Source organism: Manis javanica, chromosome 8 (genome assembly GCF_040802235.1).
Source record: "Manis javanica isolate MJ-LG chromosome 8, MJ_LKY, whole genome shotgun sequence".
NCBI classification, from domain to species: Eukaryota; Metazoa; Chordata; class Mammalia; order Pholidota; family Manidae; genus Manis; species Manis javanica.
Window position 1 is genome coordinate 98,324,030 of NC_133163.1, and position 14,652 is coordinate 98,338,681.

At 40.0% G+C, this 14,652-nt stretch overlaps 1 protein-coding gene across 3 annotated transcripts in view; it reads right to left on the reverse strand.

Annotated features, from left to right (window-relative positions):
* Positions 1-14,652, reverse strand: part of FBN1 (fibrillin 1) — a 236,413-nt gene that overhangs the window by 14,281 nt on the left and 207,480 nt on the right. For all 3 annotated transcript variants that reach the window (XM_073211771.1, XM_073211772.1, XM_017680284.3), the window contains 9 exons: positions 13,834-13,959; positions 9,815-9,964; positions 9,354-9,419; positions 8,966-9,082; positions 7,130-7,249; positions 5,396-5,518; positions 3,956-4,087; positions 1,560-1,685; positions 777-983 (listed from right to left, as the gene is read on the reverse strand). In XM_073211771.1, coding sequence (XP_073067872.1) covers positions 777-983; positions 1,560-1,685; positions 3,956-4,087; positions 5,396-5,518; positions 7,130-7,249; positions 8,966-9,082; positions 9,354-9,419; positions 9,815-9,964; positions 13,834-13,959 — 1,167 coding nt within the window. The remainder of the gene's footprint in view (positions 1-776; positions 984-1,559; positions 1,686-3,955; positions 4,088-5,395; positions 5,519-7,129; positions 7,250-8,965; positions 9,083-9,353; positions 9,420-9,814; positions 9,965-13,833; positions 13,960-14,652) is intronic.

Sequence of the window (14,652 nt, forward strand, 5' to 3'; positions counted from 1 at the left end):
GTTTTTGGTCACTCCATCTAATCTATTCAATCCTGTCTTTGACCACATCCTGTTCTGTTATTCCACCTTCAGCCACATCTTTCTAAAATGAACTCAAATCCTACTTATTCTCTTTCTTACCCTCTTACTTTCAGTTCCCTCCCTTGGAGCTCAAAAAGTCTCTCTCCTTTCTCTTTTATGAGACTAAGTAACAACTGCAGTTACCTTTAATGAACATAGCCCTGGAAGTCTTCAGAGCCTTCCTCAGATACCTCACCATCGTCCTCATCCCTCTCCAGTTAAAGCAGCTAGCACTTCTCCAGAGGCAACTGTGTTTTAATTGCCATGACATCAGCATTGTTTATACTTTTTTGTGCAATATATTTCAGCCAATTTTATGAGTAAAAAAATATTGGTGGACTAGTTGAGGAATTTAGTGATTCATTTATTCCAAGGTCAATCTAAAAGATTATATTCTGGGTAACCTATAAGTGATATAACAAATTTTTGTTTAAAAAGTTGAGGATTCCTTGTAATGCAGAGGCAGGGACCCAAGCACCCACAACCTACTCAGATGGATCAAGGACACTTTGGAAACTAGGCCTTTAACGTCTAAAACACCATGATGGTGAATTTCATGATAGCTCCTTGTTGCATCTCATGGTCTTCCACCTAAACTATGCAACTCAGCCTAAGCCCACATTGTAGATTTCATATTCTCCTCTGTTTTTCATTCCCTGCAAGTATTTTTGGACTACACATTCCCTGGAAGTATTTTTGGACTGTAAGTGAAGTACCTGCTCCATTGGTCATAAATCCTCGGCCATGGGGGCAGAGTTTCTTGAAAGCCACAGTACCCTGGAAAGGGCAGATCTCACAGTGGGGACCCCAGCCTCTCCCTCCATCACAGCAGCATTCAGACTTGGTGACGGGGTTCCGGTTGCTTGAGCCAATCTGACACATGTTTTGGAGCACTTCCGTGAAGCAGTACCCTTCCCGGTTGTCTGGAAGGGACATTCCATTTTACAGAAGATTTTAGGGAGTTTTATGAGCTAACAAGGCATTAAGAATTTGGTTAGATAAAAAACCCAAAAAGGATGTAACACTTTACCCTGGGTGAGGAGGAGCGAGAAGAGAAAGCTGGAAACAGCAGTAAGAGAGAAAGGATGACATCTGAGGGAAACAAGACAAGAAATTCAGTAAGTGGGCAGGAACGCATTGGCCTAGACAAGGTTGTAACTCTGTATGCTCCCAGAAATATGGGCAAATAGTCAAGCTCTAGAGAGAGGGGGCAGATAAACACACAGAAACTGATCCAGAAAACCAGGGGCTTAAAAAAGCAGCTGAGAAAGAAATTCCAAATAAGTGATTCAGTGATACGATTAGCAAAGGAGGAATTTAGCGGCAGGGTGGTGCTAAACCCCGTGGACAATCAGAGTCATTGAGTCACTCCCAAAACAAGAACATTTTTAACCCTCCCTCAAATTTTAACAATTGCTGATATTCCAATGAAGTGGTCTGGGTTTCAAGTGTGCGGTGTGGCGTCAGGGGCCAGGAGGGCATCCTGCTGTCCCACTCACCAAGGCACTCGTCCTGGGCGGGGCTGGCGGTGAAGCCGTCGTTGCACTCACACGTGTAGCTGCCCCGTGTGTTGAGGCAGCGCCCATTCTCACAGATCCCCGGCTTGGTCTGACATTCATTCTCATCTGTGTGGTTTAATGGAAGGACCGAAAACAAGAGGTGTCACCTGACCGTTGGGTACAGGATAGAAGCTTTCTTTTTTTTTAAAATTTAGTTTGTGAATAAGTAGCCTATTTCCATGTTCCAAATTCACAAGATACAAGAGTATTCAGCTAAAGTGCTCCTTCTACCTTATTCCCCAGCCACCAAACTCCCCTCCTGGGACACAACCAGTGCTATTGCTAATTTCTAAAGGATCTTTCTAGAGATGAGTATGCATGTACAAACAAAGCACACATATATGTGTGTACCTCTGCCTTTTTAAAAACAATTGATAGCATTTTCATATACTTAAACATAGATGATAGCATTTTATGTACACTTACCTTTTTTTACTTAAAATTTAAAACTGTCCATATCTGTACATAAAGAGGATTCCCAAAGGATTATTTCAAGTGAAGGAAAAAAAATTAAGATCAACTTGTTAAAGGAATATTATAAAACTTCATCAGAATAATGTCTCTGAACACCAGTTTTGACCTGAGGAAGTTTGTCTATACTAATTTTCTGATTTGATAGAGATTATGTTTATAGTGATACTTCAACAATATGATTAAGAAACAATAGACCATAATTATCTCCTGTGCTTAAAAAAAGCATTAAAATAGCTGGAGATTCTTAGAATTATCTGATGATTATTGATAAAGATCATAAATAAAGTAATTTGCGCAGGGGTATCCCATCGAGAATAGTTCCGAGCCCCTTAGGTAGAGATCTCCTCATGAGAGGCAAAGAGTTGGAAGGTGATATCTAGAGCAGTGTTATGTTTTAATTTTAACTGTGTTATGTTATATTTTGTGGCCCAGGCCTCCCCAAACCAATTAACTCAGAATATCTGGGGTGGGACCTGAGCTCTCCCAGTGATTCCAATGTACAGCTGAGGTTGGAAACCAGTGATCCTGGCAGATCAGTGTGTGACCACAAATCCACAGACTTTTTCTGCCCTTTTAGAATCTGCTCTTCTATTATTGTTTGATCCTGTATCTTACAGAGTAAAGGGACAATGATGTTCTTAAGCTTCTTAACTGAGAACATGCAATTAATTTTTCTGATGTTACTGATTATTAAAAATGAAAAGGAAGCATGTGAAAGTTTTCTAATAGTTTTCTCATATGTTTATTGTCTAAAGCAGAGTCAGGAAATTTCTTCTGTAAGTAATAATAATATTATAATATTACTATATAGGATAAAGTAAATATTTTGCAAGCCATATGGTCTCTGCTGCATCTTCTCTACTCTGCTATTGTGGCATGAAAGCAGCTGTGGGCAACATGCAAATGAATGGTTACAGATATGTTGCAATACAACTTTATTTACAAAAATAGGCGGCAGGCTGGCAGGCTGGATTGGTCCTTGGGCTGTGGTTTTACAGCCTCTGGTCTGAAGCTTTAGTTTTCAGTGCTGAATCCATATTTGAATCACCTGAGGAGCTTTAAAAAATACCAGTGCCTGGGCTACTAGGTAAGACCTGATTCTCTGGAGGTAGAACACACTGGTTTAGTGATATTCCTGGTTCAGTACCTGGCACCTTTACTCAATGTCGGGGTGCTAGCAGAGAAGCTGGATCAATAGGGAGGTGTGGGCAAAACTGCAGTATTTCCAGAACCTCTTGCCTGGCCTTAGTGCATCTCAGTATCAACAGGTGTTTCCAAGGGGCGAGGGAAGTAGTCCATTTCCATGTCAATAGGTGATCACAATGGGGAGTGAGGGAATATCTGGACCAGAGAGATTGGATGGGATCCTTTTTTGCAGCCGGGTTGTGAGCGACATGGGCGAGCAGAAGTGGACGACTGCTTGTAAGCAATAAACGTGTTTCTCCCACTTTATTTCTCTGACTGATTTCAGTTCAAAGGTATTTTGCCCTGGGCTGGGAAAATATCTACCCGCCTCCTCCCCAGAGTTACAGGAGGCATTCTAATGTGGTGGGGAAAACTGACCCTCAAACAACAAAGGAGTATACAAAGTAAAGGCAGGGAACGAAGGAAGCACGTGGTGTTCCAATCCCAGCAGCAAAATGGGCCTCGGAAGTAGGCAGAGGCCAGAGTGCAGGGAGAGAATGACAGTGCTTGTGCAGTTCCTACATAATCCAGACCTCCAAGAAAACCGGACGTGAGTAAGAGAGGCAGAATGTCTCTTGCAGAGAAGGACACAGCACCACAAGAACTCAGAACCCATGTCCCTCTGTCCCTGGCCACCTGCAGCTCACTCCCAGTGCCTTCAGCAGGGATGCCCTTACCTATGCAGCCTTCCCCATCGGGTCTCCGCTGATAGCCAGGAGCACAGATGCATATGTACGTGCCAATGAGGTTCTTGCATTCCATTTGCTTTTCAGCACAGTCGTGTTTTCCCTCTTCACACTCATTCTCATCTGGAAATAATGTACAACCACGAATTTACAAAAACAAGCAGCATTAATTTCCTGATTTTTCAACATAAAATGGAATTAAGTAAGTATCGTTCATTTACACTGTTCAGCATTAACCTATTTCCTTTTGCATTTTTGGGTGATGGCCTCTTAAGAATGACAAGGAGTCTTATAACAACCTTTGAACTTGATGAAGAAGTTTCTCCCTAACTGGTAACCTCTTCAAAAGCAAGAAGCGTGATTTCTAATTCTTTTTGATGAATTGAATTAAAAAGGCCTTTTATAATGCTTTCATAATACAGTATAATGATAATTATAACAACAGTATTATAATCACAAAATAACGAACCAAAGCTTCCAGTATACAATAATTATAAAAATATTATAATAGGATATTTTAATATAATATTAATCAACATGATATAATAATTACTTATAATGAAAGTTTTGGTTTTTATACTTTGAGAAAAAAAGAGGCATCCACTAATATTCTCTACTGGTTCTTTTTTTGTTTTTTCTAGAATGTACTGGGCCTTCCTCATGCTTCATTTTCTGTCCTGTTACATTTTCCTCTATCTTTCCCCTTTACATGGTGCGAGCTGAGAGACTTGGACTTTATCCTGAATGTGAGCTCTCACTTAAGCAGGCTTCCCACCTTCAAGACGTAATTTTATTTAAGCCATCTGAAGAGAATAGGTAACTGCTCATTTAAGACCTTGGGAGAAGCAAATCAGAGCTCTTCAAAGAGCCCCAGATTCATTCACCTTCGTATAACAGAGTCTAGTCCAGTGCTTAGGCAATTGCAGACGTTCAGTAAACATGTTTAATAGAAACTGTTTAATAATGTAGATTCCAGGTGCTATTCCATTCTTGGAATATATTATCCCTTAGTGATGGGGATTTAAAAAAAATAATCATATTCTTTCCTTTGTGTTCCCAGTTCTCAGTTATGTGACACTGTGATATGATTATTTATATCTCTGTCTCAACCTCTTACTATTGAGCTTCTTGAATGTGGCAAAATGTCCCTTTCTCTTTATTGCTTCGCATCCTGCAAAATGGTGGGCATGGCATAGACATGTAATGCTGAATGAACTCAAAAGGATCTGCAACAGCCCTTGACTCAGCTTGATGATGTTTCAAGCTACAGTTTAGGAGGAAAGGTAGCAACGGCAACCCCCATATTGTCCATGGACTATAGCAGTGTTCCCCGATTCCCAGCCCTCCTTTACTAGCGGAAACTTCGGAGGGCCATCTCCCATCAGAGTTAGCACTCCCTGGCTTAGGTGACTTTGAACATGGATGTCTCACCTTTGCACATCCTCCTGTCTTCTCTCAGAACATATCCAGTGGGACATTTGCATTCATATGACCCATAAGTGTTTACACAGCGGAAAGCACAGAGCAGAGGATTCTGGGCACATTCGTTTATATCTGCAGCAGAAGGTAGTTAGAAAACCATGAATTACTGGCATGAACCCCCAAAAAAGGAATCTACTTTCACCAAAAGTTGAAATGCTTCATTGCCATAAATATGGATGGACCAAGTAGCCTCTCTCTCATTTTCAGGGAGTCATAAAATGAGTTGGTTATTTTACAATTGGTATATGTAGGGTTCTCCCAGCAAAATACTAGTTAATGTTTATTGTCCTGGTATAATTATTAATGGGCATTCAGGTGGATGAGAAATTAGAGGTCATCCTACAGGTAGGGAACTTCTCTGAAATTCTGGCTTTGAAGCTTCAAGTTGACAATGTGCTCCCTGAAGTCACATAAAGTCGGGATCAGTTGCACCCCACTCACCCAAAGAAACTGCCAAGCCAACTATGGTAAGAACAGAGCAGACCTGTCCAATATCATTAAGCACTGCCCCTTCCCCTTATGAAAGAGGCTCTAAGGAAATAACAGTGATTCTTATGTGTAAGCAAATGGTGTTCTGAATAATTTTACACTTACAGAGATACTTAGTTCATACTGATGCTCAAGTTACACCTTAAACAGATGGAGTGACTTTACCATTAATAGACAAAAGTCATTTCTGTATATTTCATAGCTTGGAAGCATCAAAATGTGTTTTGGGAAAGCAAGGTTAAGCAAACCATCTTGATTATCATGTTTCTCTCTAAAGCCAGTGATGCAGACTGAGAACATTAATGAGATTCCAGATCATGATTTCATCACAGCCTTTCAAGATTCACCAACAGCTATGACAATGAGTGTTGATGAATAATGCCTTTAATACAGAGCTGGCTCACTTTAATGCCAGCTTTACCCTCTACCTTTACCTCCCCTTCATCCTTTTCTTAGATCAGTAGTTCTCAACTTGAGAGTGCATCAGAATTGCCTCCAGGTAGTTCTGCTGGACCCACTCTTAAAGAGTTTCTGATTCAGGAAGTCTGATGTAAGGCCTGAAATTTTGCACTTCTAACAAGCTCCCCAGTGATCTTGATTTGGCTGATCCAGGGATCACCCTTTGAGAACCACTGCTCAAGACGCTCCCTTCCCTTCTTTCCACATCCTAGCAGGCATACTGACAGGTGCTTACAGAGTATAGGCAAACTGTTTGGTCGTGACTGCCCCCAGATGGCTATAGGATGTTGGTAGTTATCAGAAATATAAATGTTTCTATGAGTAGAAAAGAAAAATGAAAAAGAAAGGGAGCATGGGAGGTGAAGGAAAAAAAGAAGGGGAAACCAGAAAATAAGAAAGAAGGTAATAAACAAGACAGGAGTCATATCCAAATACTCAGAGTAGGGAGACACTAACAGGGACGCTGCATGATAATGTGTGCATTGAACCACCTACATCTTTTTTAGATACTACCTGCAGAGCAAAGGCCACACAGAAGGAATGATGGGATAGCCCATCAGGGCCAAGTGTTCTTTCCTCTACACACCATGAATGGGTGTATATTAAATATGATGTCATAATATGTAAACATTAAATATTAAAGTTAAGAATTTTAATTTAATATTAAGAATTCTAATCAATGGTTGTTCTTTAATTAGGACATGTAACCAGCTATTCTGTATTTAAGAGGCTTACCTTCGCAAGTCATCATTGGACCAGGCTCAAATCCCTCCTCACAGGTGCATTCAAAACCTCCAATCACATTCTTGCAGGTTCCATTTCCACAAGGATTGCCCACAGAACATTCATCAGTATCTGCAAGTGACCAGGAGCATATTCAAAACATGAAGAATTGAGGGAAAAATGGGCTTGGACTCATATAATACCTTACATTCTATCAGAGTACTTTTATCTGTAACACCCTGTTTTATTTTCATTCTGTCCTTGCAAGAAAGGAGTGCACATGTCTTATTTCCCCAGATTTGCAGCTGTGTGATTTGACTTGGTAAGTGTCAGTGTCAGTAACAATACCTGGACTTTTAGCCCTTATGCTGCCCTCCTCCATGTCTCCAGCCTCCCACATTCTGAAAAAGTAAATCTACTGGGAATAGATGCTCAAAGGGCTAAAACAAGGCTTCTCTCACAAGGCAAAATTTTTCACTTATTTAAAGCTAGAAATATATCTCCAGTTGGGCCTTACATTACATCATTCTCTAAGAAGCCTTAAATATGATGGATTTTTGCCAGATATAAAATGGAAGACTAAGCTTAGGCAAAATAAGAGACCAGAGGTTAAGCAAAATTAATACACTGGATAAAATCAAGATTCAAGTAGATTTTGTTATTCTGTTGAAACCAGATGGTTTATATTAGGCAGAATAAAGGCTACAAAGAAATATGTTTAATGTATGATCTCTCTAAACAACTATGGAGAGAGAACAGTCTTACCAAGGAGTTCTAAAAAATATATATGCCTCCTAACCCATGTACTAAGTATACGGACTGTTCCTAATCTGACACATTTCTTAGGGGGAATATTTTCCTATGAGAAAGGAAAATTTTGGACAAATAATATTGTAATTTTAGCTATCTAGGGCACAGAAGAGTAATGGACTATCATCAAGGTAGGAGGGTAGGGTAGAGAGACCTGGGTGAGCAGATACTTTTCTTGAGTACATAGTAACAACTAACTGAAGATTGCAAAGAGAAACTTTGACAACTTTGCTTTTGTTCTGCTATGAGGTTGCATTCCACTGTTAAGAATATTACATTTCCTTCAAGTTCATAAAAATCAGTTATTATTTATTTTTAGAGCTACACAGTAATTAGAAATAATTTAGTTCATCTGCATAATATTTTGTAATTCTATGGCTTAAAAAGACTAAAGAACTTGCTTATCTTCTACAGCTACAACTGCAGGTGAAGTCTTCAGGCCCTGATCCCTTGAGTGGAAAGAATATTTTCTAATGTACATAGACAGACCTTCAGCATTTATGCCATTATTAATTCAGGTCTCTTGAATTGATTTGGATTGCTCAGATAAATAGACATAATATGTGGATTCAATTTGGAGTTAGTATGGAGGTTAGCCATAGGAACCATTCTCTGAAATTCTAAGAGGGTTAAATAAGAGGAATTTTTCACTGTGTACACAGCCCTTCATATTACTATTTTATAATTTTATAATTTACATATTGAGGAAATGCAAGATTATGACCATTACCAATTTTTTAAAAAATTTCACTAAGACTTTCATTATGATGTTGCTCTTTCCACTCCCTCTTCAAACATGTCCTGCATCTTTGCCGTTAGACTGTAAGGGTCATGCAAGGAAGGACCGTGTGGGCTTCGCTCACTGCTATAACTGTAAAGCCCAACACAGTGCCCGGGACATGTGCTAGATAAAGATGAATGAGTGAATGGATGAAACTGATTTCTGCCCCATTTGGTACTTATACTTCCTAGTGTGAGTGCTGTATAGCTTAATCTAATCTTTAAAATCCCAGTGGAGGAAACTGCCTTATTACTCACCCACACATTCATTCCCTTCCAGGACGTAACCAAAGGGACATTCGCAGCGATAGGAGCCATCCGTATTGATGCACTGCCCGTGCTTACAGACATCAGGTTCTTTGCACTCATCCATATCTTAAGCAAAGGAGGAAGAAAGTGAATAACAAGGTATTTTTTTAAACACAGAAGTAAACTATGATCATTTCCATGTCTAATCAATGAAATATCTTATATTAGCATACATTAGCATGCAGTACAGTAATATAATTGGCATCAAAATGAAAAGACAAAAGGAGCTGAATTTTCTAAGGTAAACGCAGAGACCTAAGAACAGCTGGAGAAAGGGCAAGGAAGAAGCTGGTTGAGAGTATTAAGAAGTGCTGAGAATCCAGCACAGGCCACTCACCAACTGCTGAATCATCAGGTCCCACAATAATGCCACTTCCATAGGGACAGATCTGGCGGAAGGCCTCTGTGGTGGAGATGCACACTCATTAATAGATAGACCAATTATATAATTAATGATAGGCAGTTAGCTACAGCCTCCTCCCCAAGCACTGTGCGATGGCCAAATTACCACCTGCTGAAGAAATTGGCAAATGATGAACAAGACAAGCCTGGATACCAGAGGAGGTTACCAAGATCCCCAGAGCTGGTGTGCTTCCTACTTGGGCCGCTATGATTCATAACATAGTTCAAAAGAAAAGAATGACCCAGCTCCCAAGATAAAATCATTTTAATCAACATTTTACTTAGACTTATAATTAAATGAAATTGTTTTATTTTCTTGAGGGCCTACAGTCTTTCTTATTTCATGCCGATCTGCACCTTGAATGACCCAAAGAAAGATGCAGGTGGTAGACATACCATCTGGCTCAGTGGGGCACAGCTCACAGGGGTCTCCCCAGCCTTCTCCCTTCAAGGCACAGCAGCATTCCTGCTTGGAGTGATTTCTGGATTTGGGTGATGAACACTTTCCTCCTTCAAACTTGGCATAGCAGTAGCTCATTCGCAAATCTACAGCATAAATTCAAGAGACCCTTTAGTTGCTTTCCTACTAAATCATAACTATATAATAGGAAACAAGAAATCATCCATCTTGCTGAATGTGTTCTCGTCTCATTCCTATACTAATGCTCCTTAAGCAATTATAATAATAGCTGAGCTCAGATCTGTAAAGTCATAGGTAATTTTTGTAGTGAAATCTGATGAATACATCTCTGGGGTTTTCACCTTATTATTCCTCATTTTAGCCAATTTTCCAAAATAATTTGATGTGAATAATAAAATCCAACACTGTCACATTTTAAAACTGGTATCAGTGACTTCAGGTGGGGACATTCAGAAATGCAATTATTCACAAGATCCCTTCATTGATAGCTCTGCTTACACATGTGCTAGATAACATTTAGCCAGCACACTAGGTTGCGGTAGACCTCCCAGGTCTAGTACTCACTGATATCACACTAGGCTGTTGGTTTCATATCCTCTACTCCCTGGAACCAAAATAAAACCCACGATTCCAGGCATAGAGCAAAAAAAATGTGGCAATTTTGTGAAATGGCAAAAATACAACACAATGATCATTCCCTGTGCAGCTACTCAATTCTACACACACACACACACACACACACACACACACACACACACACACACACACACAGAAGCTTGTTTGGTTCAACAGAGAAAGGGAAAGTAAAGGGGGAGGCAGAGACTTGGGTGGATGGGAATGAGAATAATCTTTCTTCCAAAGAATATATTATATATTATAACATACATAATATCAATTATTTCTTGATGACTCCAACAAAGAAGATGGACTCTTATTCCTACAAAGTTCTCCAACACTGCGTGAGATAATTTTGGAAACTGACTTTTCCATTTCTTACAGAGTAAATTGGGGAACTCTATAAAGTGAGTTCATCCAAGAGCCCGGAGTGTGTTTTCCCTCAAATTTGACTCCCAAAGCCTCGCAGATTCCTCTCTAGTTACACAGAGGCCAAAATCTGCAGGTTTAAAGGAAATGCTTTCCTATCCAGTTTGTACAATTCCCTTTTCTCTGTTTCTGACCAGGCCTGCTCTCTCCTGTCACTGTTTTTCAATCCCAGGGAGCATACTACTGTAGTCACCCATGCATTTCTGTTAAAACAATTTCACCAGCTTTTATTTCACAACAAAGGAGACAATGTAAGACTAACTGAGTTGCCAAAGATCACAGCAGAAGATTTTCATGAATAAAAGTAAAAATATCTATCTATCTATCATCTATCTATCTATCTATCTATCTATCTATCTATCTATCTATCTATCTATCTATCTATCTATCTATCCATCATCATTCATATTTACCAGGCTCTGGAAAGCCAGATTCAGTTGTCCTTCCTTATGAACTTAGATCCCTTCACATCTGTGAAGCCCTATCTGAGCCCTATCACATCTGTTTAACTTCTTTAACCAACTCTTTCAGATAAATTATCTTGCTAGTTTCTACTCTACTTCTACATCTGTTAAAATCAGGAACATTTTGGTGAACTACTCTTCTGAAGGTCAAGAACAATAAAAGCCAGCCCCCATCCTGCAGTGTGTCTGCCATCCAAATGCTGGCTTTGCTGTGAAGCTTCAGGATTTAACAAATAGTAGTTTCTTGTAGGATACCTTTTGATTTGCCTTACTCTTCAAGTTCATTGTCACATACAATGTGTTGTATTTATCAGTGCTGTTTTTATTATTTATGCCTATAACTGTCTTAAGATATAATCTAGTGACTATTCACAAAAATGTCTCAACAAATATATCAAAACTTAATTTTCTCCTTTGTCTTCCAGCTAGTCATGTTTCTTTTAAACCCAGATACATGCATGTTCTCATACTGGTCTCCTAAAATTCTCATTCCCTTTTCCTTTCATCACTGACCCCATTCCATACCCCAGCCCTGTTTCCCCAACACCACTCTACCACCTTATCCCCTGAAAAAAAATCCAGGCATTATCGAGGCTCAAACACATGCAGTTTAGAGTGAGACTAAGTGACAAATTTCCTTCAATGAACTCAGCCAGTGGGTGTGGCTTGTTTACAATGGCCAGCCTTCAGACGCCGGGTTCCCTTCACCTGAGTCCTATCACATCTGTTCCTCCAGAAACATTATTGGTGGTTCTGTATAATTTTCTCAGTTTATGGGCAACAGAAGCCTGACTCCTAATTCATAATCTTACACGATTCTTAACCCAGCTCTTGATTCCCTGGCTCCAGCAGAATCTGTGCTCTGTGAGGGATTTAATTTGCTTGTGGTGATTCTCTAGAATTGGTTTATTAATCAAAGGTGCCTTGGATTGGGAAAGAGAGCTGTGCTCACCCACACTTTAACTAGGGCTTGCTAGGATGCCTGTTTACCAATCCATCTGCAAAGAGGCCTTCATGACCTCTGAAATTTCACCAGAACTACAAGACTCACTTTCCCTGCTTGCATTCCTCAATTCTGGCTCTGCCTCTTGGAGCTGAGCATGTGGCAGCACTGCTCACAGCTGGGCTGATTCTTCCTGCAGTGTTAGCTTGCTCTGTGACAGGCCAGTGCAAATTGAATTAATAGCCTATGAGTTTCCTACGGCCTGCCACATCGGCAGATTCATACCTGGTTTCTCCCCACTTTCTTTCCAAACTCAGGCCAAGCCAAAGGCACATGAAAACAAGGCAGTAGGAGTTAGAAGTTATCTGGCCGGTCTGCACCATGAGGACAGAATATCTGCTCAAATCAAGCACCACCCAACCCACACCCCTGAAATCCACACAGGCCCTGAGAGCCACCTCTAAGATCCAACAAACCAGACAATCTCAACTCCCCTTTCACACTTAAATACCAGGTGACAAAAAGGCCAGATGAAGCATAGAGGGAATCAGCAGAATAGCGAGAGCCTATGAAGAACTCAGAAACTCAGAACCTAAAACAAAACAAAGCTGTGTTACATATTCAATCAGATTGGTTGGACAGGTATTATTATTGTTTAAAATGAGGAAATTGATCTTCCAGAAGATTAAATGACTTGCTCTAGTCTAAAAACGGCAGTGCCAAAGCCTCAAACCCAATTTCTAGAATCTTAAATGATATCCATTGCCTCTTATTTACACGGAAGGAAGCAAAATGAAACAAAACAAAATAACCCCTGAACAATAAAACACAAAATCAAGCACAGAGGGCTGAGGGAGGGGAATATGTGTGCTCAGGTGGGTTTTTGGTACTGAATTCACTAAACTAGTTTGCATAAGTAGATAAACACATACAATTGTATTGTTCTGTACCTATGAACAGGTTTCTGGGACATAGTCCGCAGTGCTATGCCTGAATTCAGGTTCCCTTATGATCTGTTTTTTTAAGTTCACAAGTATTATTCCTGAAAACAGACTATGGCCCAGCAAGAATCCTGGTCAGTTCAAGTTTACTTTTCTGTTTTCTTAGAAAACTTGTGATGTAAGGGATAGGCACTATATCCTGGGAACATATGGAGTCATCTGCATTTTTTGACTGAAAGCCTAAGTTTTGGCCCAAATTTACACCAATTACTCTTCAGAGGCAGAGACCATGGAGCTGACCTTCGCCCAGTCTGCTATCCTTGGTGCTCATAGCTGGTGGTCTGCTGACCGACCTGTCAGCATCTACATTCTTAGGGGGGAGACAGGTGTAAGTGCCAGGAGAGTTGTCATATAAGCAACCATACCTTGATGGATGAATAAAAATGAACGTTCTGACATACGGTAAGCATTAGACCTCTGGGTGAATGAAAACTCTTCATCTTGTCTCTCACAAAGAATCAAAGCTTTGCCATGTTTAAAAACTAAAACCACAACACGTAAACACAGAGTAATGAAGGTTTAAAGCCTTCAAAGGCACTTACCTTGGCACCTTCTTCCAGTGGAGGACAAGGAGAAGCCATCTGGACACAGACATTTGAAGCTGCCTTCAGTGTTACTGCATGTGCCCAGCGCACAGATTTCTGGCTCTTCAACACACTCATCAATATCTAAGAGAATTACACATGTCACAGTCAAAACACCACCCAGTACCAAACACAAGGTGTCGAAGTACAAAGTGCGACTGAATTTCAAGGCTCTTCCGGTAAGGAAGATCTTTCCTACAGCATAAGGCTCTGAGTCGTGTGTTTTAAAAAATTAATTTTGACATTTCTTATGTAAAAATAAAGTCTGCAAGTGCCTTCTACAGGATGCAATGACAGACATTTCTTACCCAGACTGAGTTGCTTGATAATTAGAAAAGGTTGGAGTAATTTCATGCTGTCCTAAGCTAGGAAAGAAGTAAGAAACTCCAGTCTGACTTCACCACTGCACAGTAAGCAGAAGCTCTGAAATTTTAATTGTGTTGACACTTAGTTGAAAGATCAAGGTCTTTGGACCCTTTCAACCATTTACAATGCTTCCACAATACCCCACGTTACAGTCCTAAAACCATGAATTTTACTCATGAAATTAATCCTATGCAATACAGTCTAAAGATATCATGGGAGATGGGGCTCCTAACTCTCATTTGCAGGTTAATTTCTGAAGACACAAAAATACTTCCTAATACAGGTTGTAGTTTCTCTATCATACAGCACATAGGAATTTGATACACTTATAATTATGACATGTCTTCTTTAGTGTATTAACATATCTCGGCTACTGGGAAGGGGTGATTATAGGTGGTCTGCAATGAAGTT